Source organism: Lutra lutra, chromosome 7 (genome assembly GCF_902655055.1).
Source record: "Lutra lutra chromosome 7, mLutLut1.2, whole genome shotgun sequence".
NCBI lineage: Eukaryota > Metazoa > Chordata > Mammalia > Carnivora > Mustelidae > Lutra > Lutra lutra.
Genome location: NC_062284.1, coordinates 86,607,620 through 86,634,766, shown reverse-complemented (window position 1 = coordinate 86,634,766; position 27,147 = coordinate 86,607,620). Strand labels below are relative to the sequence as shown.

Sequence of the window (27,147 nt, the reverse complement as noted above, 5' to 3'; positions counted from 1 at the left end):
TTTGACAGACAAAGATCACAAGTAGGCAGAGAGGCAGGCGGAGAGAGAGGGGGAAGCAGGCTCCCCACTGAGCAGAGAGCCCGATGTGAGGTTTGATCCCAGGACCATGGGATCATGACCGGAGCTGAAGGCAGAGGCTTTAACCCACTGAGCCACCCTGGTGCCCCGAGGACAGTAGTTTTAGAATAAAAATAAAATACAGGCACTTATAAATAAGCAATCTTTCACAAAGTATTCATTCCTTAAGGAGAAATTCTTTGCCTGTAGATATGCTAAAATTAGGTGTGACCAGTTATAAACTCCAAGTCCTGGACATGATCATGGTGGCTGAAGCTAAATCAGAAACCACTTGTTTTTAGTAAATTCCTCTCAATTTCATTTTGTTTGAGTAAACAAATAGGGAGAATGTGCTATCATAATTATATACTGTAAGCTATGAAATTTCAACATCATATTGTTTTGATTTAAAATCTAACAATTCCAGGTATCTGAAGATTAATTGTTGGTTTTTGACATTTCAAAATGCTTACATCGTGTGCTTCAGAGATTCATCATGCTACTTTTTTTTTTTTAAGATTTTATTTCTATTTATTTATTTGACAAAGAGAGTAAGAGAGCACAAGCAGGGGGAGCAGAGAGGGAGTGAAAAGCAGACTCCCTGCTGAGCAGAGAGCTCTATGTGGACTCATCTGAGGACCCTGGGATCATGACCTGAGCTGAAGGCAGACGTTTAACCATCTGAGACACCCAGGCGCCCATCATGCTGCTTTTCTAGAAGAGGCTGGTATTAGTAGAATGGAACCTCCAAAATCTAAATTAGGGAATTTTATAAATGGACATTAAAGAATACCACTATATCATCAATAAACCACGCTTTCTAACACTACCATGTAACTTTAAAAGTATGGTTGACCCTTGAACACATGGCTCTGAACTGCACAGTTCCACTTACCCATGAATTTTTTTTCAAGAAGTAGAGTACTGTAAAGGTATTTTCTCTTGTGATTTTCTTAGCAACATTTTCTTTCTCTAGCTTACTTTATTTTAAGAATGCATATAACATGCAAAATACATGTTAATCGACTATCTTACTGGTAAGGCTTCTCCACTATTTAGTAGTTACATTTTGAGGGAATCAACAGTTATATGTGAATTTTTGACCTAGGGTTGATGACCGTAACTCCCAGATTGTTCAAGAATCAATCGTAACTAAAATGTAAGAGAATTAAAAGTAGTTACTGATAGCAATATCAAAATAACAAAACTTGTGTCCAGGAATATATCAGAAAGTTACTATTAAGGCCTATATTATTCTCCAGTTTATGAGGTACAAAGATTCCCCAAAAGGTAAAAACATGAGCCATGGAGCACTTGCAGCTATAAAAAGTCCCCAGTGTTTTATGACAATACCATACCAACTGCTTCAGAATCTTAAGTCTTGACTCTCTGATCTGTTTTCCATCACGTACATTACCATTATCTTACCACTACATACATCTTGTCCCATATTTTTACCTCTGTATTTCTGGGTCTAGTTCAGAATCTTTCTGCTTTCAGTTTTTTATTTCGAACCTCCTAGTGTTTACTTTACTCCATCCCTGGTATCTATACTTGCTATCTGCTTACTATATTTATAGCACTCTTCCTTACTTCAGCTTATCGGATGTCAAGTTTTAAGATCTGCTGAGCTCTTGGTAAATCAGCGCCTTTTCACCTGGAACTGTCCAATCTTCCTCAAACTCAGAGCAGATGTGTGACCTTCCCAATAAAAGGACTCTTTACAGATCCCTCCTGGATTATAGTAATTGTAATCCCTTACAGTATTATTGAAATAAACTCAGCAAGTCCTAATGTACTTCTGGATTTGAAGTCTAAATGTTTGATATTTTTGAAGAACCCCATACTATGTGACTTGGCTCTGATTAATTCTAGATCTTTCTAATCTTGCTCTGTACTAAAAGCTTTTAGATTCCCAACTGTAACTGTTTACATTTGGAGCCTCCTCTGCAAATTAGTATCTATACTATTCTACTAAGAATTTCATTTTACTTTAAGGTAACAAGGCTGATTCATAAAATTTTCCTTTTGTCTATGTTTTTGACCAACTATCAGTAAATGTTGCTTAAATCCTCTCTCAATGCTTTTCTACTCTACCATGTCGCATTATCCTATATCAAAATTCAACCTCTGTATAGAAAATTTGACCCCTCTAGTTAATCTATTTATTTATTAATTTAATAATCCATGGAAAACCTCCTATGTGATATGCTGGATGAAAGTACTGGGAAAAACAAAGACAAGTGGGAAATGACTCTCCCTTCAAGGACTCTATAGTATAGTGAGGAAGGCAAACCAGTCTAATGATTTGAATACAATATAAAAGGACTATACTAGAGCTATAGAGACCAAATATAAGACATGCTAGACATAGTGATGCTCAACTAGAAGCCTCTGGGAAGATTTCACAAAGACATTTGTTATAATAAAAGACAAGTAGGGATGTGGAAAGCAATCAACCACCAAAGGGTTCGAGTTAGATGATATAAAGAAAAAGTTGACAGACTGTAAGAATAAGAGAACAGGGGAAAAAAAAGCATGGGTACAGAGAAGGAATAGCTTTTGGAAAAACAAAACATTTCTTGTATGTCTTTTCTTGCAATGACAAGATGTTATAGTGAGGGAGTAAAAATTTCTAAAGATGTGGCTCATCTGGGAATGGATTAATGAAACAGATTGATGATGAAGGTACTTGGAGAAGAAAAAAATCAAGGAATCAAGGTACTAAAAGTGTCACCTATTAAGACATGGAAATCATTCAGAAAAAAAGGCAAGAAAAGAAAGGAGAAATGAAAGTCCAGACTTCACTGACTGCATGAACATGCTGAAGACAGAGACAGGTGAGAGAGCTGATAGGAACTGATTGTAGGTAAGTAATCTTTTTTAAATCTATTTACTTTGAAATAATTTCAGTCTTATAAAAAAGTTGCAAAAACAGTACAAAGAATTCTATATACTGGATGAAGGCACCCAGATTCTCCAGATGTTAACATTTTACCACATTTGCTTTATAATTCATTCTCTCCAAATCTACCTACCTGCCTATCTATACATGTATTTTTCTCCATAACACTTGAGAGTAACTTACAGGCATGATATACTTTTGACTTTTCAAGTCAGATTTTAAGAAACTGCTATACCATATTGCATTTTGCCAAGTTTTCTTTACCTTTTTCAAAGCCTGACTTAAATTCAGTTTCTGAGTTAGTATTGTCTCCAGTCAAGAGAAGATGATAGCACTTAATGACTGTACCTCAGTCTTCAGTTGTCTTCCCTAAACTCTCCAGCCCAGAAGAAAGACCATTCATTACGAAGTGATAAGGGGGTGACGCTACTAAAAGCTTCAGTTGAGATATTCGGATTGCCCCATCACCTGAGGGTGATGCATAAAAAGGCACTGCATATAGAAATATAAGTATCTAAGGCAATACAGTGCAACAAAAAGGGAAGTTATAGGTCTGTTTTGCACAACAGTCAATTAGAAAGATAAATGTTTAAAAGAAAAAACATTCACTTCTGATTCAAACTCTTATCTCTAGGCAGATGAAAGCTTAAAAGTAAAATTATCCTATTAATTCCTCTCTGCCACATGGTTTAAAATGGAAACTCTATAACCTTCTTTAGTAATCTGCTTCAGCATTTAATCAATGTCCTTGTTAACTGTTCCATCATTATGATGAACATAATTAATACTATTTAAATACATTTCTCCATATGGACTTAGAGAATAAATTATCAATCTCTTCTTCATATTTCATAAGATGCTGAGGTCTTTCTTTCCTAAGAGTTAAGTGACAGGGAATTTTTATAACTACTATCAATTCCTTTATTTACTTTTTTTGCTCTTCTGTGAGCACACTGTATTACTGGACATGAGAATATGACTACTTCAAACCAAATATATTTCCTAATTTTTGCTATTAATATCACTACCATATAAACTTATCCTATGGCCATTTGAAAATTATGTTACAGAGGATTACTACTAGGTATTCCCCAAATTGCTACTGTTTGTTAGAGACAGTTTATTCATCTGGGCAAAATGGGTCGATTTCATAAAGATTTGGGGGGAATGTTAATACTTAGTACATGTGCCCCGGCGACCTGCAACATATGTTTGAAGACCTTGTGTCACACTCCAGTGACTTTCATGCTGTTTCCAATGGATGATTTTCATGATTTAACAAATTCTCTTTATTTCTGGAGTATCAGTACTGTCAAGTCTCTCAATGCTAGCATTGCTATTAAATTCTCAATTCCTTAGTCTAAAAAAATTGACAATATTATACCATTTCCTACCCTAGGAAAGAAATCTCTAAGATCCCCCTTGAGTTCAATTCTGCAGACAACTGTACATTAGTTAATGTATAATACACTCAGTTAAACTGATGCTACTCAACAAATCATGACTCATGGCTAAAAATAACTGTTATTTCCCAACTACTACACAGAAGGGAGGAGGTGGCTAGAATCAAATAGGGATTCTTAAAGGCTGGGAAATTCTGTTCTGTCTGGCTTTGTAAATAGTTTGTGACAACTGGTATCTGTGTAAACGGATTTGATGGTCCCCTGGGGGGGTCAATACTGTTTACAGAGCTGTTTCTTCAGAGTGGTTGAGCTAGAATTGTCTCTAGGGATCCTACCAGGGTTACTCAGAATAGCAACATGCCAGCTACCTGAGAGCTCAGGGACAGAAAAGAAAAAAGGCAATAGAAATATTATAGGCAAGTATATTCAAATAAATGGATCTCTTGCACCTTCAGATGCAGATGCTACTTAGGGAAATTTACATCTGACATGAACCATAAAGGAGGCAATCTGCTAATGTGCTCTCTGATGCCTGCTCACATAATTGGTCCCACTTCTTTAAACACTTTTTTTTGGAGAGGACAGATGATTACTTATACTATAGCATGTGATTTTATAAATTTAAAAAGAACAAAAATCTCATGCTTATCGCTTCTTTCTTCTGTATATTGTCCATTACCACCATATGTAACAACATCAAGATGACATGACACTTTCTTTGCTACTAAATAAGACTGTAAAATTGATGTAATGATGTAATTACTATGGTAGTCCCATATTTTAAACAAAAGATGTTGTCTTTTTTCAATGGTTCAGGATTTCTCTAAGTGAACATTAGTTTCAACATAATCAGAACAAAAGTATCAGTTAGTGGCTCCAAATAACTTCCACCAATCCCTTAAGTAAGTTAAATGTAGGTTATCTGTGTGTGTGTGTGTACAAATACTATTATTTCCTTTACTAAATAATACTATTTCCTTTTTTATGCAGAGAAGGGTTAGTTTTCCACACAGATGCATACAAGCGCTTCCCCGCTCCCTGCCAAACATAAAAGAAAAAGACATCAGAAAATTGGGCCATATCAGAGTGGTCTCACCTACTATGAGTGCATACAAGAGAAAAGGTTAGACCTTCCAAGTAGAACACTGGTGTATTTAGATCTTCCAAGCAAAACCACAGTGCATGAGCTAAAGACCAATGGCAGGGTTTGAATTCTGGCTCCACCACATGGCTGTATGACCTTTAGCAAATTACTTAACCTCATTAACTTCCCTACCAATAGAAGTATATAATAACAGCACCTATCTCAAAAAGGTTGTTATAAGGATTAAATTATTTAAATTATATAATCTCTTGGAAAAGTGTCAGCACAGAGTACACACTCAATAAATGTTAGCTATTATTATCTGCAAAATTCTGCTTGGCTAAAAGCAAAAGTCTTTTTTTTTTTAAGCAAAAGATTTTTAAATTAAAATACAAAAAGAATAAATAAACTATAATTTAAAATTTCTTATTAAAATATCCAAAGACATGGATATAAAAATAAATACAATGCTAGCTCATTCAATGAGAAATATACAATAAAGAGAAAATATTTAATGAGGTTAAAACTTGTAGTTAACATGTAATGATTTAACAAAGTACATATCAGATTATAAAACTAGTAAGTTACGGAAGTAATAGGACTTTGAAATTTAGAAATCCTGACACTAGAAAAAGATCCTGAAAGAAAATTCATTGTACAGGGGCGCCTGGGTGGCTCAGTGGGTTAAGCCGCTGCCTTCGGCTCAGGTCGTGATCTCAGGGTCCTGGGATCGAGTCCCGCATCAGGCTCTCTGCTCAGCAAGAAGCCTGCTTCCCTCTCTCTCTCTCTCTGCCTGCCTCTCCGTCTACTTGTGATCTCTCTCTGTCAAATAAATAAATAAAATCTTTAAAAAAAAAAAAAAAGAAAATTAATTGTACAGAAAGAAAATGTAACAGTATATTTCTGTAGATTCAATCCCATAGCAAGAAAATAAGAAATTTTGGGCGCCTGGGTGGCTCAGTGGGTTAAAGCCTCTGCCTTCAACTCAGGTCATGATCCCAGGGTCCTGGGGTTGAGCCCTGCATCAGGCTCTCTGCTCAGCAGGGAGCCTGCTTCCTCCTCTCTCTCTCTCTCTCTCTCTCTGCCTGCCTCTCTGCCTACTTGTGATCTTTGTCTGTCAAATAAATGAATAAAATCCTTAAAAAAAAATAGTGGGTTAAACATACATTTAAGAGGGTGCCTGGGTGGCTCAGTGGGTTAAGCCGCTGCCTTTGGCTCAGGTCATGATCTCAGGGTCCTGGGATCGAGTCCCGCATCGGGCTCTCTGCTCAGCAGGGAGCCTGCTTCCCTTCCTCTCTCTCTGCCTGCCTCTCTGCCTACTTGTGATCTCTCTCTCTCAAATAAATAAATAAAATCTTAAAAAAAAACCCATACATTTAAGAAAAAATGAGAAATTTAAATAGCCTGTTTCTGCAACACAACTTAATCATTCACTACATTGGCACAATATTAGATACAATCAGGACTATAGCTAGTAGCACAGGCAGTTATCCTTCAGAAATTCTAACTTGGGAGTCACAAGAAATTAGATAACTTCTGGATCTCTGGCTTAAAAAAGTGCAAATCTGTCAAACTGTATACTCTCTTGGGTTTTAATATAATTTGGCTTGAACAGCAATAAGAAGTAAGAAGAAGTATAACTTTCATTTTCATTGGTCTACATAAACACTGCCCACATTTCAAGTGCTCATAGCTACACACAGCCAGTGGCTACCATGTTGGAAAGCACAGATATAAAGTCTTATGTAGGTCTATTAAGGGTGTAATATATATAATGAGAAGTCAAAAACATATCAGGGGCAGAGGCAGAATATAGCTATTGGATTTTGAAGTAAGAGTTTACAAAGGTTTATAAAGTCGGAAAATCATGACACCTGCCAATATCACATAATTTATTCATTTGCACATGAAGGTTCAACATTCAAAATGAGCTACATCTTTTATATTCCTATATGTGGTTGCATATTTAGAATAACATATCAAAAAGAAGTGGTGAGGTTAAGGTTATTTCATCTTTGATTAAGAAAACTGATGACTTAGTGTATCATATTTCAAATTATCCACTGGCTAGCCATGAAAATTATTTTACTGGAATTTTGTTATTTGTTTTATTATGAAAAAGCTATTTTAAGTGGTGATACTATACTAAATTTTAAAAACTATTTGTTTTATCAAGTTCAAACAGTCAAAAGCACAACAAAATTCATTCTATTGGGGAAGAGATCAGATTTCTGAGATCAGATGATCTCAATAGAATGAACAAAATTCATTCTATTGGGGAAGAGATCAGATTACAATATTTCAGATTCTAAATTTTAACATCCTTCACTGTATGAAAATCATGAACACAGTGTAATAGTGTAATCTCCTAAAGCTTAGGCTACCTAATTAACTTACGAACATATCACATAAATTAAAGCTCTGTAAAACTTGTATCATCTTATTGAAACCACTGCAAATACTATCTAGGTTGAAATAATTGTGAAAACTGTCCTAAAATTTTATTAACTAACACTAGTGGTCTTTATTCCTTTTTTGCCTCAGTGATATGAATTATTTGGCTACCTACTATACGTTTCTAACCCTTTCAGTCTTTCTAAATTTGTGTTATAAGAATAATTTATATAAAGCAATAAAAAATATGAACGAACTAGGTTAAGTCTTAAATTTCCACAATCGCAAGTAAAATAGGTTTCATAATTACCTAGTTTTTGTTTGTTAAGTATGAACACATACCTACTGTCCATGAATTCAATAATTTCAAAAAACACTTACGGATGCTAACTTTTCCAATAACCAAAACAGATTTTCTTCACTTGTGCCTTTCATTTTATTTAAGAGCATTTTTAGACTTGAAAAACAAAATAGAAGAATCACCCGTCAGACACTAAGTGGAAATCACTGAAACACAATGTTAGTTCTAATGGATGGATGATTGTGTTTGGTCTTTTGAAACTTTGAAGTATAGGTAAGTCTTGATCACACAAATTAATAAATCCTAAAGCTGGAGTTAACAATAACCATTACACCCAAATTCTGCAGCTTAGCCCAGCCAATTTTTCAAAAGGTCAGGTTGTGAACTGGAGAAGATCAGGGAGGTCCACCGCATAGCTTTGTTGCCAGGCATCTCTCGTCTGGATTGTTGCAGGCGTTTATTAGTATTCGTCAGCAGACTCAACAGAGCAAACAAGAAATTCAAGCACGAATAATAAAATGAAATGCTGCTATATAACCCTTTGTCATTCAGCAAATATGGGACTTTTTAGCTACATTGTTCCTAAACCTGGGTTACTACTTTAATTTTTCTCCACAGTGCTGACTGAATGAGTATGCATGTGTGTTAAATGCAGAGCTCCCCTAACAACTGCAGGACTGCCATTTAATCTGTTGGTAGATGGACCATTTCCTGTGGGAACCCTAGCTATGATTTCCAGATCCACCAAATAAATCTCAGATTAAGATTCCAAATGAAACCTGCCTTTGGCAGATAAAAAATGTCAAGATGGATATAAACAGTAAAATTATAAATTATCTAGGTGTTGCATGACAAACCAATGTTCAATTTTTTTTGTTGACATGTGCCCAGATATCAAAACTATATGAGACATTCATCAAATGTCACACTTTCATAATATTGGAGGCATCATTAAAACTGTTTGACTAAGGACCTCAAAGTGTTTAAGCAGTAGCTCAAAAGTATATTTGTGCAAAGTAGAAGAATAAATTTACATATCAGCAGTAGCTCATAAGGGATGGGTAAATATTCTGTTTATCTCTCATTGTAATTCAGGTTACTTTAAATACAAGGTTTTAGGAAATCATTATACTCTATATGGCATCATTACATAACTTTCTATGCAAATGATATGTGTTTTATTCAAATTTACCATTTGTTTCTCCAGGAAAAAAAAAAAAAAAACAAAACAAAATCCAAAAGCGTAAAAGGAAAAGGTAGGGGACTCCCATTTCATCAGTCAACCATGACTACTATAGTAGTGCCCTGTTAGTTATACTGTAGTGTCATCAGCCCCATACCAGAGTTAACATTCGTAACTTAAAAAAAAAAAGCACTAAATATCTAAGGAAAAAAAAAAAAAAAAGCTTGAGAAAAGTAAAAAAAAAAAAAATTATATTTTCATTTCAAATGACTTAAGGAAGAAGAGACTTCAAAAAAAAAAAAAAAAAAAACCACCTAATAAAAGACCAATACAGAACATCTTAGAGAGCAAATAGCCTATTAAAAATGCAGAGGAAGTCTCTACTGCATTCTCAGGAGATCAAGTATTGGCTTTTTAATGAAAATTTTTGTTTTATCTTTGGTCTTCTTACCTGGACTAATGTAGCCTTCTCCTGGTCTATACTTTATACTGGTTGACTACAATATATGGACACTGAAGATTTCTAAAAGGAAACAGATTTGCTAAAACGAAATCATTACTTAACTTTACACGCTTAAAAACGATTGTGTAAAAAGCTTCAGTGACTCCAAATTTGCAACATTTGATTTTTAAACAAAAATTCAAAAAATATCTAATCTACTTAAAATAGGAATTCTTTCCATAAATTCATTAATCTGTGGAAAGAACCCAGAATACTCTATACTCCATATTCCAAATGCTTATACACAAGCCTGAATCCTTAAAGATTATGTTTGTTCTATCTTTCCTACCGTATTTACCCTAATATGTATTGTTGGTTCAAGAAAACTAATGCTTAATACAACCTATCTATCCTAATCTGATCAATATTAATCTGAAGATTTTGAATGTGGGGAGAAATAAAAAAGACATTAAAGAAAGAAATCAAGTGTATCTTGCTTAATTTTTATTTACTTATTTATTTATTTATTTATTTATTTTTAATACTTGTAGCAAGAATTACTATCAAACTCTACTCATTAGGCCAGAGACCCTTGTGGAGTTAGCGAAAGATGGGACAGTAGGTAGCACACTACCTACACTTCGCAGTTCATCGGCCAGACAGAGGCCCCAACTCTAAGCTCTAATAATGTGCATGTGCTCAATTTTTATTATATTTCTATACTAAAATCACTCAAAATCAATAAACATTACTATGTTTTGGCATATGTCAAATTATTCTAGGAACAGCCAGTGAAATGGCATTAAAAAAGAGAATTTAATTTTAATTTTAAAAATGCTTAATTAGCAAAAACTAACATATTCTGTATCTATTTAACAAGTATAATTTTATCAACATGAAATGATCACTTTTAATTTTTCACCCATTAGCAGCATCCTGATTCTAAAGTACTAGAAAGTTTCCATATGTGAAGACTAGACTCTCAAAAATTAAAAATGAAAGTCAAATAGGATTTTTTAAAAATAATTAGTTTTAATTTACATCTTATCAGCACAGTTTTACTCTTTGGCAAAGAATTATTGAATTTAACCCAAAGCTACAAATTAGAATATTTTTAATTCAGTCATTTAGACTATGAAATTTCTAAATTTTGTGGCCTGATTTGTTGTTTGCTTTTCATATTCCCTGAGAAAAAACAAAAAAACACAAAAGGCAAAAACACAAAGAAAACCTGCATCTGAAACTACTCCCCAAAAGATAATAATGTCCTATATGTTAGGTTGTTCTGAATTACACACACACACACACAAACACACACACACACACAGTTGGAGTATTTAGTGACCCCCCCAATTTTTTATTCAATTACCAGATTTATTGATAACCAAAACTAGTGAGTAAATGTAGTCACATCAGTGCTACTCTATAAATAGCCAGTCAACCTGGACCCACTGTGTAAATGGCTATAATTTCAGTCTATACACCAATGTGTATTGATTCAGACCTCCAAAATCAACAAAATGCCAATGTACACCCAGGACTTTACAATGATCACACTAAAGGTGAAAAATACAGCCACTAGGAAGACTATAATGGTTATCTTAAATACGATAAGCTAAAATCTTAATTTCTAAAAAAAAATTAAAGATTCAATAACATTGTATTAAGATACGTGTTGTAACAATGTGTTCCAAAAAGTCCTTTAGCATGAAAGGGCCATAACCAGAAATCAATGAGGATTTTTATCAAAGACCTCAGAATCTTAAGGATGGAGAATTTAAAACAAAGCAAAAAACTTTTGAAAAATTCAGGTAATTTTTTCTATTTCAAAAAAATATTCATATTTTCATGGCCACAAATAAATCTGATAGTACCTACACATAAAAGTAGAGTTGGATTTCCTTAAATCAAAGAAATAGTTACAAGTTGTACAAAGAGAGGATCATACCAATAGTACAGAAATAATGGGGGAGAATGAAACTTATTAAAAAAAAGAAATTTACCACTTGTTGCACTTAATCTTAATAATTATCATTTTTAAAAATGAAGGACCAAAGGTGTAATGAGAATTCCACATGAAGAGTATTGCCTGAACTGATTTAAAACACTTGAATAAAAACAAGACAAAACAAAAAGGTGAGACTTCTACTATCCCGCAAACTTTTTCCCTTATTCAGAATTTATAGGTAGGTTCAATTGTAGCAAATGTTCCACTACAGTGGGGATGTTGATGGTGGGAAAGGTTTTTTTTTTTGTGTGTGTGTGTGTGTGTGTGTGTGTGTTGGGGGATAGAGGGATAAGGAATAGGGGGTATAGTAGGAACTCTGCATTTTCCTCTCAATTTTGTTGCGAACCTAAAACTCCTCTACAAAATAAAGTCTATTTAAAAACTGCAAAAAAAAAAAAAAGGAAAAAAACACAACTTACGGCATAAATTCACAAATGTGAATTATTCATATCAGAAACAGTGAATCTCAAAACACCGTACATAACCTTATAACCAGTTAGAAAACTTAAGTTGCTCTTGTAAACATTTTTTTTTCATTCCGTTTTTCAACTGAGGCCAATAGTAGTTAATGGAATCATTCATATCAAACTTAAAAATAAAGACACAAAGGATCACATTTATTTAAATAGTTATTTAAAATAAGAGAAATTTATTTTTTTTATGAAAGAGTAGAGCTTCAATCATTCTTTTAAGAGTAGCCTTAGCATTTCCTCTGTAAATGAATCAATCCTTATTGACCAGCTGTCAGTTGTCCTAAAACCACTCTTCCAAATATTCTAGATGGTCATGTGTGAGAAGCTACCACTCTACTACCTTAAGTCCTATAGAGTTAAGTAATAAATTTAATCAGACCAAGAACATGTTCTTTTTTAACCCTTCTATAGCATATGGAAAATAAAAAATGCATTCTTAAATTCACACTTGCCAAAGGAAACGGAAGGTACGTTGTGTGGTGCCACTAGTCTGAAGATTTTTATTGCAATTCGGATTTCAATAGAGACAAAATTAGACTCAACCCTAAATGAAAATTATTGATTTTATATTCTATTCTAACAAATATAAACATACCAATACAAGCTATGCTACTTTGAAAAATCAAGTTTCTAACGGTATTGTGGACATCATATTTGAAAAGAATATTTTTATGAAACTAATAATAACTATTTCAAATACCATTGTTTCTGTTTCTTAATAGTTCTGAAATTTTTTAATAGACCTACCTTTGACAACTGGGTAGAATAACAATGAAAACAATTACCACCATTTATTTAAGTCCTGTTAAGTATGTTGTCAATCTTTTTTTTTTTTAAGCATCTGTAAAAAACCATCACCATCACACTATTGAAAATAATCATTCTGGTACGTGAAATACAGATCATATAAATTCATCTTTTTCAGGTGTTGTAGTAGGGCTTTTATATACATAATCCCTAATCTCCAAAACAGTCCTAAAGGAATCCTCTCCCTATTCCATACACAGGAAAACTCAGGCTTAAAATTATGAAATTTTTGCTCAAGTCCAGGAGGTAGTAAGTGGAAGATCAAAAACCTGAAACCCAGGCCTGTCTAGCTCCAAAACTTGTGTTCCTTCTACTTAACATTTTATTGAAATTATTAAACATACTGGTTCTCCATAAAATTTACCTTCTGCTATGAAACAAACAAAAACATGTAATACTTTTTAAGGAAAGTATGCCATTACTTAATAGAAAGCCAATTATTAAATATAATTCAAATTCTATAATTTAACAGGGAATGATTAATTATCTAGATTTTAAAACTCTGAATTTCAAATAGTGTCTAATCATATTGCCTTGGAATCTCTTTTTTTTTCCTACCAGCTATTTTGCTGGTAGAAATGGATGGCCATTCTATGCAACTCACCATTTCCTTCTTCTCTGCTTTAAAAAGAAAGTTTATGAAAATGATGTGAGATTCTACACTCATATTTAAGTCACAATGATCATTTAAAATCATGCTAGATGTTCTTCTATAGTATTTCTAAAGATGTCTCCCTTTATAAAATACTTACAAATCATGCAATAGTTTTAGTATAATTCAATTACAGAACAACAGATGGACAAAAGTTAAAAAGAATACGTACTTTGTGAAAAGACAGAAAGATAGATGAACCAATAGTAAAAGAGGCTGATGGTGACACACAGGTTCCAAATGCCAAGCAAAAATAAACAGTATTGTGACTCAATAAGAAACTAACAAATCACTGACAAGTTACCTTTTGCTGGGTTTTACTTATTTATTTTGCTTAGTAGAGAAACCATCAGAATCATGGATATAAAAGATAATTGTTATCCTAATTCTAAAGTAAAGAGGACAGTTGCTTTTTACTTAAATTCAGTAAGTTAAGATTTTTAAAAATTTGCTGGCCTCCAGTAAACTACAATATGAAAGGACTCGAAGCACTTCTAGCAGTGGCTTTTTATCTCAAGTTTCAAATGAATACAACAATTTAGAACCATGTTGGCTTTGTAAGCTTAAAAGAAAATAGTTTAAAAACACATGATTCATATCTAAATTAAGATAATACATATAAGTAAAAATAACTACTCTATACAAAAACTACATATTAAATACAATTACCTAAAATAGTAAACCTAAAAATCATATTGAATAAACTTGTAAAATTCAAAGGTTTTTGTCTGAAGCTTCTTCAAGCTATATGATTCTTACCATTTCTTGCCTTCATTTGGTAAGAAATATTTAAAATACAGTAGACTTAATATTTAATTTGGGTAGGCACAGTAACCTTTTTTAACCTTTCTTAGGGAACACTGACCCCTAAAGGTTTTAAATTTAAATAAGTTTCACCATATTGTAAATTTAAATGGCGTCCGGATGTCATTTTTCCCTATATTATTATAGATACGTATACTTATGGCAGACAAATTTGTTTATAAATATGTAAGCTATTTTCTGTAGACTGTTGTGCACTCTAAATAAACAACTAAACCATGTGTCTGCTAATTGAATAAAAACCAACAAAATTTAATAAGAAACATCCAGAAATTTATCATACTATTCAAAAAAGTTACAGAGATTTCTGACTTTGTGCCTTTTTTCTAACGTAGTTAAGTAAATAAATAAGTAAATGCTTAAAAGGACGCAACGACCAATCAAAAAATCACATAACAACTCACTCTAGGGGGCAAACTTTACATACATCTTTTGATTTTAACATTCCATTTTTTTTTCCCTGAAAAAGCAGAAACAAGAAAAACCCTGACAAACAGAAAATTTTCACAAAAGGGCAAGACATCTTTTATTTCTTAAGAAACCAGAAGACGTTACCAATGCTCACTTGGCAACACAGGCTGATTCACTCACGTGTTGCTTCCAACAACACCAAACATTCTCCACTTAGAGTAAAAACAACTCTTCAAGAAACCTGGACACGTTCTGTAGATGCCCTCACCCATTCTACCTACCAACCACAGCTTTACATTTTCTAAACTGCCAATACTGACAAAAACAGTAAACGGTTTCATCTGTTCACATTATATACCGCATCAACTGGCACGTCAAATATTTCAGCAATGTTTCTACAATAGAGCTAGGAAAAGAAGAGCTACTGTAGCACTCCTTATAATAAAATGTATAAGGTAACACGGAGACATATCGATGTAATACAAGTTTTTAGTTGGCTCCATTTCTTTAAAAAAAAAAAAGTAAAATAATATTAAATAAAATAACTAATTACCCAAGCAGACTATGAATACTAGTTTAAGAAACAGCTTTGAAGCAATCTGTGCTTTATGATAACTCCTGTGAATCTTAATGTCAAGGCAATGACCATGTGAAATTTTAAATATATCAATTATATCACAAAATTCAAAAGATATTACATTTACCTATTTAATTTTATTCCTCAGTAATGTTTCATTAATAGGCCTTTATATAAAGGAATGCCTTATTCCTATTTCTGATGTAAAAAAAAAAACAACTGTAAAAATGCAAATTTTCTTAATGATGTTTCAGTCACGTCTATTGTGGTCTGTGCCTTCTGCAAACTATGAATCTATGTCTTTAGCCCTAAAACCTTCCTTTCTGTAGGTGTCCTACAGCTTTAGCAGTTCCCTTCCTTAACTTCTTTCCTGGTTATTCTATACTTATGAGAAGTATTCCCTCCATAGTCTGTAGCTTTAGATATAGTAAAAATAATTCCTTTTGTTCCGTAGAGATCCTTTTGTCTATAATGTGAACAACATGACTTCCACAGCAATGTGACCTCTGAATAGGGAACATAAATAACAGGGGCATCATTATTTACTTCCTCTTTCCTTATTATTGTACATAAATTGAGTAAAACTGCTTTGAGCCCTTGAAAAGAAGAATGTTTCTTGTTTATTTGCATAAATGAATAAAAACAGCTACAAAAAATTAGTTCCCTGCTTCACACCAGCACAAACTTGAGTATAAAGAAAGCAGATGGAAATTAAGTGTCATAAAGTCCATTCACTAAAACCATAAACTTTGAATTAAATACCTATAACTACCTCACCCAGATATTACTTGTTATTACTTTGTACACAATTCAATCAGTCACCTGGATTCTAAAATCATAACAAGCAGTCTAGAGAAAGCTTGTTAATGGTAGGTAGAAACTGCAAAAAAATTTGTAAGTGTGGAAATCAAAAACAAGTGCAGAAATCAGAAAAAATTATACTCAGAAAGCAGAGCATCTTCCTATAATTCAAAGGAATATGTAACTATTAATGTATATAATAAAATGGTAATAGAATAGTATTCCAAAATGGCCTTTAACCTTCTGAAAAAGGTAACTGTGTGGTTGATATATGGTGGAAGAAGACCCCTGTTGGGAGAGGGGAATCAAAAAACCATTGTATGCAATGTTTCAGTAATAATCTAATTTTTTAAATAGAAAATTAAAAGGAAATAAAAACAATGTACACAGAGCTTTAAGTCTTCAACTACATGCAACTCTATATTCAGAATGATTCATTTCCTAGGGATTCCAGATTTGCAATATTTTACTGTAAGAGATCTCAGTTAAAAAACCTAACATTTAAAAAAAAAAACCCTAACATTTTTTAAACCTCTCTCTTTATGGCTCTCTGTATATTGCTCTTTAGGGAGACAGCTGTGCCTTACCAGCCTGCCCTGCTTACCTATGTGTGTGTCTGTCCGTCTTCCGTCTGTCTATCTATCTATCATCTCTCTTTGCTTTTCAGACCATCTCTCAGTCTGTGTGTCTTTTAAACTGTGTTTCCATCTCTGGCTGGTCTCTCCCTTTGCCTGTGCATCTTCTGTCTCTCTTCTCTGGGATTCTGTCTTCCCGTCTCTGTCTCTGCTGGGAGGGTCTTTCTCTGTCTCCATCTGCACATCTCTGCATGTCTCTGTTGGCTCTACCTCAGGCCCTGAGTCCATCTCTCTTTGGGTGTCTCTTTCTGAGTGCATTTTTCAGTGCGCACCTATCTCCACATGTCTCTGTATCCGAATGTGTCTTGCTCTGTTTCTCTGAGTGCAGCTGTCTCTCTCCACATATATGTGTCTCTTTCTATCTTCTCTGACTGTGTGTCTGTCTTTCTGTGTGTGTATGTGTGTTTCCCCCTGTCTCTCTCACTGTATGTCTCTCTTTCTACTGCGTTCTTTTACTCTGCTGTCTTCCTCTGTGCATCTCAGTGTGTGTGTATCCCTGTGTTTGTGCTTCCACATGTGTGTCTGTGCCTCCCTCTTTGACTTTCGTATCTCCCTCCCTGTGTCTATGTCTCTCTTTGTTTGTGTTTCTTTCTCTGAGTGTGGCCCTCTGTATGCATCTCTTTATCAGTCATTCTCTCAATCTCCTCTCTCCATCACTTTGTGTATGTGTGTTTCTTTCTCTCTCCCTGTGTCTCTGTTTCCCTCTTTCTATCTCAGTATCTCTTCCTGTGTGTTTCTCTTTCTCTGTGTCTCTTTTACAGTATGTGGGTCTCTTTGTATATGCCTCTTTCTTTGTGTGTGTGTGTGTGTGTGTGCGCGCGCGCGTGCTTGTCTGCCTCCGTCTAATATATTGGTTAGAACAAACACACTTCATTCAGTGCCTTGAACTCGCACAACACCTGGGGTTTGGTATTAATACCTTAAAAGTCCTTACCTTCTGACCAGTCCTCCATTTGTACTTCTGTTCTTGTTTGCTCTGGCACTGTCTCTGGTTTTTGCTCCAAGATTTGAAGCTAAAATAAAGCCAACTCTAGATAAATAAACTTAAAACAATATATCAGAACACACCTAAACCTTACCTTTGTTTAACAGAGAATTTACAGGATAGATGGTTTTCTAAAACATTTATAATGGGACTATTAACTGTATATTTCAACAGGTGAAATTAAATCTTTTTTCTCAGAGAAAGGTTCTTTCTTTCACACTTACATTTTAGTAAATACAGTTCAGGTTAAGCTTCTCGACATTCTTGCTCCTTTGGTTAGAGAACCATTTATTTTATCTAACTTGAGTTTTTTCTAACTCCAACAATTTAAGAAAAATAAAATGTATACTCTATATGTCATAAACTTCATACCAAAAATTTCAAATTTATTGATTTGAATTTACAATGTATATTTTGAAATAAAACATTTTATACTTGTAAAAATAATTTAAGACTACTATTTGAATTTTTTAAAACATAATGACTGTTATTCTTATGGAATTATTGATATTTGTCTTGCATTTGTTTTCATAATAAACATGACAAAGGCTACGCAAGGGTTTTTTTTTTCTTTTTCTTGGCATGCTTTTTAAGGAGAATAAAATTTGATTTACCTCACAGCTAGAACTCTGCGTTCTTTTAAAAAGTCCTCAAATAAAGCTGTAGTAAGCTTCTCCTTTTCCAATTTTCTCTAAATATGTTGATCTGGAGTTGGCAATCTTTTTCTAAGTTCCTCATTTACTTTTGGATTAGCTGAAAATATAGGAAGTTATTAATATCAAAGAAATATGTCCCAGTCAATGAAGCCATTTCCCTACATATTGCCCAAAAAGGTTAATAATAATTGCAGTCTTTTAATAAGAGATTCATATAGCAAGACATGTAGAAAATACAGTCTTTAATAACCTCTGGAGTATTTTAAAACATGTCTTACAGGCCTTAATGTGCTTAGTAATATACTATTTAAAACCATAATTTTATCCCTCTGCAATATACAGTCACTCTTCCTCATCATTTACCCAGCTAATGAATGCCAGCAATTAGTAAAATGTAATCCCATTGCACAATCATTTTAATGCTTTTAGCACTCAGAAAAGTAAACACCAAATTAATACTGCTCAAGCCATATCAGATCCTAGTTGGAAGCAAGCAATTATAGTTCAGCTCCTCAGGTGTAATTAAATGATTGAAATGATTTAGTTCCATAAATGCAAGTTAATTCATAAGCAAGCAACAAATATACTGGGAGTAATTACAAGAAACATTGACAGTCTAAGCAGGGCTAATTTTTTATGAGCCTGAGATAGTAAAATGCTGCCCTCTCCTGGACATGTAAGTGAATATCTCAGAGCCAAAAAACAAAACAAAAACTACTTACCCAAACCTACTACCTTTTAAAAAGCTACTAGAAGAAATAATAATAACGAATATATCAATCAATTTGATTTTACTCCTTACACAGAAAAATTAACATATAGTTTATACTGTGAGCATTTCTGGTTATTAATGCTTTTTCTAATCAAACTCTGAATATGAGTCCTAAAACATACTAGGCAATTCCTGTTATGTCTAATGAAACAAAATCACTCACATATAAATAACACTGACAGGCTACAAGTGAAACTTCTGGTATCCATCTGAACTTCCAGGTGAATGCCTATATTCTCTCATTGGTAAACCTTAAGTGGACTGTTGCAGATAATAACTCAACTATGCTTTTTATAAGTACTAAAATTTTCATGAAAAATAATCTCTGAAAAATAGAAAACAAAAATACTGTGTGATTATAATTATACATAATGGTCTAAAATTAATTGTTTTTAATGAACATTAATAATAAAATAAAAACTAGAGAGCTGGTATAATGCCACTATAAGCACATTTGAAAACAAAGAGTAACAGGTGGTATACAAAATAAAATGGCATTCCACTTTTACTTAACACTATTCCCAATTTTTTACTTCTGTAGGCTAAAATTCGGAACAAATTGATTCATACACTACTCAGAAGGATCTTGGCTAAATTTCTCACACTAAACTCTAAGAAGTTTATTTATTATACATTTAAGTTATGTTATAATCAACAAATCCGTGTTAACACATAAGTATTTGAATCACTAAACCCAATCAGAATCATCGCTTTGGCTGTCTATAAAATTGAATATATTCTCAGATATTACCAATAGCACAACAAATGCTTAATTCTCCATGAAATGCAAATAATACCCGCAGAGGGTAATGTTTAATACTACCAATATTTTTGTGGAGGGAGGAAGCATCACTGCTCTACTAATACGCTTTCAAATGTGTTAAAATAACCATATTCTAAGTCACATCCTGTCTAAACTATAAAAACAAAATAAACCAAAATATTAAAAAGTCCTGCCACTAAGTTTAAAATGTACAGCACATTTTCTTTGCCCTTGATGTCACAGTCTTATTTTTCAATTCATATCCTGTACACTGTAAGTTAATTGCTTTTGGAAAGTACTTATTATTCATGTAAAAATTAATGTGCCAATGTGTTTAAATCCTCTTAAATGACCATTCATGCATCTTTCTTCTTTAAGTACCAATGAAATCTGTCAAAAGACATCAATGCAAAATGGTCTTAAAGAAAGTTCTAATAGAGATTTTTTTTCTGCTAACACAAGATTTTCATATTCACCAACTTTACTTAAATTCCATTAATTTTTTAAGCTACTTTTAATAAATTCACCAAGTAAAATTTTTAGGCTCCATAGTCTGTCATTTGTGTTCCAGCTGACATTATGAATATTAATAACAGTGTTATCCTGATTAAATAGGCTTCATATGAAATCCCTGTGAATCCTATAGCTCAGACATCTCATTTTTCCAACTCTTTATGAATTTGGATTCAGACATTAAACTGGAAAAATCTTAAAAAACAGATTTAATGGCACATTTGCATATCATCAAGCAAAAATTAGATGTTCTAATGATTCAAATAATTACAACTTACATATCTACATATTGTAAAAGGAATAGAAGATTTCTGTAAACATGTAACATATTTTATATTTCTATTCATTTTAGGACAAAAGGTAGGACTAAAAAAATACTAATTCCTTTCCTTACACTCACCTTAAAGGTTTGGTATCAAGAATTTATCTTAATTAAAAATTATATATTTCTGTTAAAACTAGCTGGATGATTTTATAGTAGACACCAGATAAATTAGCCTCCTTAATCAAAATATTAACTTAACATACCACATACAAAATATAAGTTAACTGCTTTATCATTACTAATGTATACCAGGTTCAGGTAGCACAATAAAATTGATTGCCAACTAGAGTTCATTTATAAGTTTTGTTGGAAAAAATTACTTAGGTTAAAAAAAGATTTTAAAAATCTTTAATAGAACAGACCACATTGGCATCTGTTAAGATCTTTTCCATCACAGATTCCTAAACTCATTCCTTCAAGTTCTTTCTAATTTTCAAAGGAAATGGTCTTATTACATAGAAAAGAGGAAAAATAAATCATAATTAAGGAAACTGCATACCCCCTTCTCTCTCTAGGTACATGGCAATCTGAATGTATCTGCCAGAATTTCCTAACTTCACTCTATCAAAAAAATAAAGATTGAAAAAATTTAAACAAACATCTCTATGATCTCAAATGTGTTTTGACCCTGTTTACTCAGCAGTAAAACACCTCATGAAACAAAAATGTGTTCTTTGACCAGTCTAAAATTTCTAATCTGCCCCCAAAATTACGTGATTCTGACATTTCTCCTTTAAAATTAAAACAATCAATGCCTTTTTGATAGAGAGGTATTTTATTTAAAAATGGGATTCACCAATGTAACAATAGCCAGGATTTTTAAAAACTTATTTTAAATAGGAGAGGCCCTTCCTGCCTTCTTCCACAAAAGCCATATTATAGCAAAGATTTTTTACCGACTTTGGTTAATGGCATTTTTTTTCATAACACATCTTTAGTTTAATCACAAATTTTTGTAAATTGAATCCAATAGTGTCAAAGTAGGAAATCATTTGTAATACTGCCTCGTATCCAATAATAACTGAAAAAACTCTGAATTTTTTATTTGCTAGTTGTGAAAGTAGAGATAATTTCTGTATTGAAATGATTTCTGTATTGATGTATTGAAATGATTTCATTAAAAGGCAAAAGGAGAGCCCTGTTATTTCTAAGAGCCAAATATTTTTATCACAGAACTCAACATACACAATTCATGCATATGTTCCACTACTGGATTTTCATCGTATTAGACAAAAGTCTCTCAAACATTCACAGTTCCCAGCACATTCTCTTCTAAAAGGAATTCCTTTCACTCACTGTGCCTCAAGTCACAGTCCATTCCCTATCCAGCTGTAGACAACCCAAGTTCTTCAGAGCCAGGGAGAGTAAGAAGAGGTTTAGGGAGAAAGGATAAGAGATAAAAGAGGTCCCACCCCACAGTTATCAAAATGTAAAATGCATATACTATTTAATCCCTCAGTTTTACTACTAAGAGGATTTAGAAAAATATGTACAATATATTTTTATGTACAAAGACACTCACTGAACCAGTATTTATTTGTAAGAGAAAATACACTCTAGTCATACTGAATTTCTTTCGGTTTCTGGAACTTACCAAGCTTATTCTTACCTCAGAGCTTTTACACTTACTAGTTCCTCTACCTAGAATTCTCTTCTCTAGCTCTTTGAACTATTTTTTCTCATATTTTAGTCTGTCTGTCTTTATTTCATTTGCCTGGCCATCCTACCTAAAGTAGAAACTCCTCTCTCATCATATTAGTCTCATAATTTAGTCTGTCTGTCTGTCTTTATTTCATTTGCCTGGCCATCCTACCTAAAATAGAAACTCCTCTCTCATCATATTACCAATGCCACTGCCTTCATGAAACTAATTTGTTTAGGTTTTATTTCATTGTTTTTGACATATCTCAACCAGCTATGCATATGTTAGTTACATGCAAGCAGAGCTCAGGATTTATGAACCCTTCATCTGCATCCCTACAAGGTGTTTGGCATACAGTAAGTACTCAGTATATATCTGATAAACAGACAGGTGCATGGATGGATGAATGGATGGATGGATGGATCATTGACTGGAAGAAAACAGACCTAACATAAATGTTCATCAACAGAAAATTGGTAATATAAAATGTGGTATAATGATAAAACAAATCTATAAAGTCTGCACCATGTAAATACATACATGTACTATGTGTGGAAGATTCTTTCAACAAGCATTTGTTAAGCACTGATATATTATGTGCCAGACATTATTCTAGGAGATAGCTATAAAATGATGAGTAAGACAAATAACTTTGCTACCCAAAATATGTCTTTAGCCAAAATAATGCAGGCATAAACATAAATCCAGTGAAATAGAGAGAATTGTAAAATTATACTTACATATGCATACATGCTTGAATGGGCATAGCAAACACATAGGAAATTATTACCAGCGGTTACTCTAAAAAAAGGACCTAAGAGTTGAGGTGGGGAGACTGAGGAATGAGAGAAGGAAATATTTTATTTCATTTAATATCTATCTATATAATTTTATGTTTTTAACATGCACATGTATTATTTTTAACTTAGTAAATATTTATTAATAACCTTTGAATTGAACAAGAAACTTTGAAACTATTTGTACCTATTACACCTGAGAGATCTCAAATGAATAAAGGACATAATCTTTATGACTCCCTTGAAACTTTGAAAAAATTATTATTGGCTAATTAATCTTTTATAATTATACTTTATTATGGTTGCTTACTTGGTTTAAGTAAAGTGAAAAGTTAAAATTTAATATATGTTAGGAATTTTTTGAAAAGTTTAAAATAAATGAGTTTCTAAGAGGCAAACAGTGTTCAGGATGTTAAAGTTTAAAAGTTTATAATAAAAATAACTTTTTCTATATTATGAATATTATATGTTTGTTTCACATAGTTCCCCCGTGTTAAATGCTTTAGTAACCAAAAATTACAATTACTCCTAATCATTGAAGATCATAGAAGGACATCAAATTAAGAAGAAATAAATATTTGGTTTAAAATAATGGCTCTCAAATAAAATTAAAATAAAATAAAAAATAGGGCTCTCACATTTTTGAAACTTGGAGGGCAAAACAATATACTACTTGGAACACTGAGATTATTCTCAGTGCCAGTAACAAATGACACTTTGATAATAGAAATGGCATTGCATAGCCTACTGATAAATTTTTAAAAAGCAAAACTTAAAAACTAGTATTATTTTCAGAGAGCTAATCACATCTAGGATTTTCTAAAATATCCTGAAACGTTTTGCCCTAGGCTAAACTAAACTTAATCTAGCACAGAACAGAATATAAAAACAAAGTCAGCTTATAGAATAGTTTCTCTAGGGAACAAACAGCCTGTTTTCATAAGATTCATGTGGGTGCCAAGTTCTGATGCAATTACCTACTGCTTCACACAAAGGCTTGTATTTCCACACAACCAATTGAAGTTCTTGGCATATCAAAGGTAAAAAGTATAAGAGCAAGTTAAATCAATCTACAATGACAACTGGTATGAGCAGCCACTTGAAATCAAATGAAATAACAGCTATCAGAAAATGTCTTTCTAAAATAAAGTAAAAGTAACCACATAAACTCTTAATTAATTCATTAGGCATCATAATGATTACTAACAGATTATATCAAAAAGCTATTTAATAATTTGTACTAAGACATTAACAAATAGAGGCACACATATGAGAATCAAAATATTTCAATAACAACAGTTGTACTCTGGTGTTTTGAACACTTAAGAGCAATTCACACATTGTATAATTAGTAAATGCTTACTCCATTTGCTAAAATTATACTACCTAATCTTTCTCAGTGGACACAGTGCTGCATGCAAACTGTGCATTTTGCTTTTTTAAATTGGGATGTTAAAGACTTCTAGGCTGCAAAATACAATTACTAGGACAGAATCTTTAAATAGTAAAATAAACGTTAGGCTTAGAGTTCTAATTTCTTGTTCAATATCTAGGAAGTCACAGCTTCCTTTTTGCACAACTGCAAAAGCTCTTGTAATTTCTTAAGAGTCATTCTTACTAAATGTTTTCATTAATGATAAGACTATGGTCCTAAAATAGATATTCCATAGTTAAAATAAGAAATACACCTAAAATACATAAATAATACTTAAATAAAATATATAATACATAAATAAAATAAAAACATAAAAACACATAAATATACATAAAATAAAAATACAGCATGAAAAGAAAAATACAAGCCAAACTATATGTAGCAATTTCCTTCAAGAAACACTTTTGTTCTTCTTCCATTTAAAATTATAATTTCCACTATAAATTATATGTAAGTATTGCACTATCTCTTTTCTTCACCATACTATAAAGAGTTTCTTAGGATCAGAAGTCCACATTCACTGTTTTAGAAAACACATTTTTTAAAAAACCCTAAATGGCAAATCAACTGAATTAAAAATACTACTTAAAAAATTAATAGTAATACAGTTGTACAGTGGTCTAAACCATTAAATAAATTAAGCAGTGTAATTCTAACTTTTAAAGACATTTTTCAAGGAGGCGCCTGGGTGGCTCAGTGGGTTAAAGCCTCCGCCTTCCGCTCAGGTCATGATCCCAGGGTCCTAGGATCAGAGCCTTGCATTGGGCTCTCTGCTCAGCAGGGAGCCTGCTTCCTCTTCTCTCTCTGCCTGCCTCTCTGCCTACTTGTGATCTCTGTTTATCAAATAAATAAATAAGATCTTAAAAAAAAAAGACATTTTTTCAAAAAAACACTGATGATCTTACATTTTAAAATGTAAGACTTCCACTTCTTTCAAGAAAAATGCATCTCTACAATGTGTTGATTACTAAAAAATAGTTATATGACATTTTACACCATTATATAAGAAAAACTTTTATAAACTGAGAAGAAAATGAAAAGAATCCAAAAACTGCCAAAAATATTCAAAGTATTACAAAACAACAATCAAACATAAGCCTACTAGTGAAAGTATGTAACACAAACTCATATGTATCATCTTGGGGTGGCAGTAGGGAAGGTAGAGACTGGGGAGCAGGATTCATAAGACAGGAAGAATAAGATGGAACAAGATGAACTAAAATCAACAAGAAGGACAACTGTTGAAGTTGTGTAGTGCGTACATAGGAGTTCATTATTGTTTCTCTACACTTGTAGCATAGTAGTTTAAAACACACATTCATAATACAAAAGAGAATATACAGCATTTTTTACTTGCTAGCAAAAGCCATTAAATAATCTTTCACAGGATCAGCAATAAGTATTTCATCTTATATAAGTGTTATCAAAACCCCATCAATCTCATGCCTGATATATATGCATATAATATATCATGCAACAGATACTGCACATTTTTCACAAATATATATACTCACACCCCATATAGATTCTATATTGCATATTATCTAGAGAAAAGCCTACAAATTTCATCTCAGTATGCAGGAACTGAAAAGAAAATATTATCAGCTAAGGGATATGTACTTTATTTATTAAAATGCTTTGGAATTACTCCCTGACCTTAAATTTAACAACTTCCTGAGGCTAAGACCTTATGTTACCAATGACCTAGTGCATATGGGAAATAGGGTAGGTACACTCTGTCAACTTTAGCAAACATTTTCCTCACCAAGCTACTTACAGGCCATCTGCCATACCCTGAAGCAACATCCTAGTTAGCTAGTGCTACTTACTGACTTGCAATATAAGTAACCAAGTTTATGATTTGCTAGAGTCATAACTATATAAATTTAAAATTTTCTCTAATTTTACTTTACAGAATTTTTTTTTAAGATTTTATTTATTTATTTGACAGAGAGAGATCACAAGAAGTAGACAGAGAGGCAGGCAGAGAGAGAGAGAGGGAAGCAGGCTCCCTGCTGAGCAGAGAGCCCGATGCGGGCCTCGATCCCAGGACCCTGAGATCATGACCTGAGCCGAAGGCAGCGGCTTAACCCACTGAGCCACCCAGGCGCCCAGCTTTACAGAATATTTATTTCTATTCCTGGGGATGTTTCCCATTTGTAGAACAGTCATATTTCTTTGTAAAGGCATAATAATTTCAACAAAGAAGGTGACTTATACAGACGACTCATAAGCAGAAATAGAGATAATGACTATAACACCATGTCTCAAAATTTCAACACTTGTCACCATTAAACAGGTATT

At 32.9% G+C, this 27,147-nt stretch overlaps 1 protein-coding gene and 1 non-coding gene across 12 annotated transcripts in view; both read right to left on the bottom strand.

Moving 5' to 3' along the window:
- MIPOL1 (mirror-image polydactyly 1) overlaps window positions 1-27,147 on the bottom strand; it is a 339,430-nt gene that overhangs the window by 251,375 nt on the left and 60,908 nt on the right. For 6 of the 11 annotated variants that reach the window (XM_047736318.1, XM_047736315.1, XM_047736316.1 and 3 more), the window contains 2 exons: window positions 18,555-18,693; window positions 17,890-17,968 (listed from right to left, as the gene is read on the bottom strand). The exons of 1 other annotated variant lie outside the window; for it this stretch is intronic. In XM_047736318.1, the coding sequence (XP_047592274.1) occupies window positions 17,890-17,908 (19 nt within the window). In that variant the 5' untranslated portion in view covers window positions 17,909-17,968; window positions 18,555-18,693. Of the gene's footprint in view, window positions 1-9,778; window positions 9,839-17,889; window positions 17,969-18,554; window positions 18,694-23,351; window positions 23,447-24,385; window positions 25,006-27,147 lie in introns of those variants that run through there. 4 more of the 11 variants (XM_047736311.1, XM_047736323.1, XM_047736312.1 and 1 more) reach the window with 3 other exon arrangements.
- Window positions 10,313-10,465, bottom strand: LOC125105825 (small nucleolar RNA SNORA62/SNORA6 family). The gene has a single exon (XR_007129075.1). It is a non-coding gene; the product is annotated as a small nucleolar RNA SNORA62/SNORA6 family (small nucleolar RNA).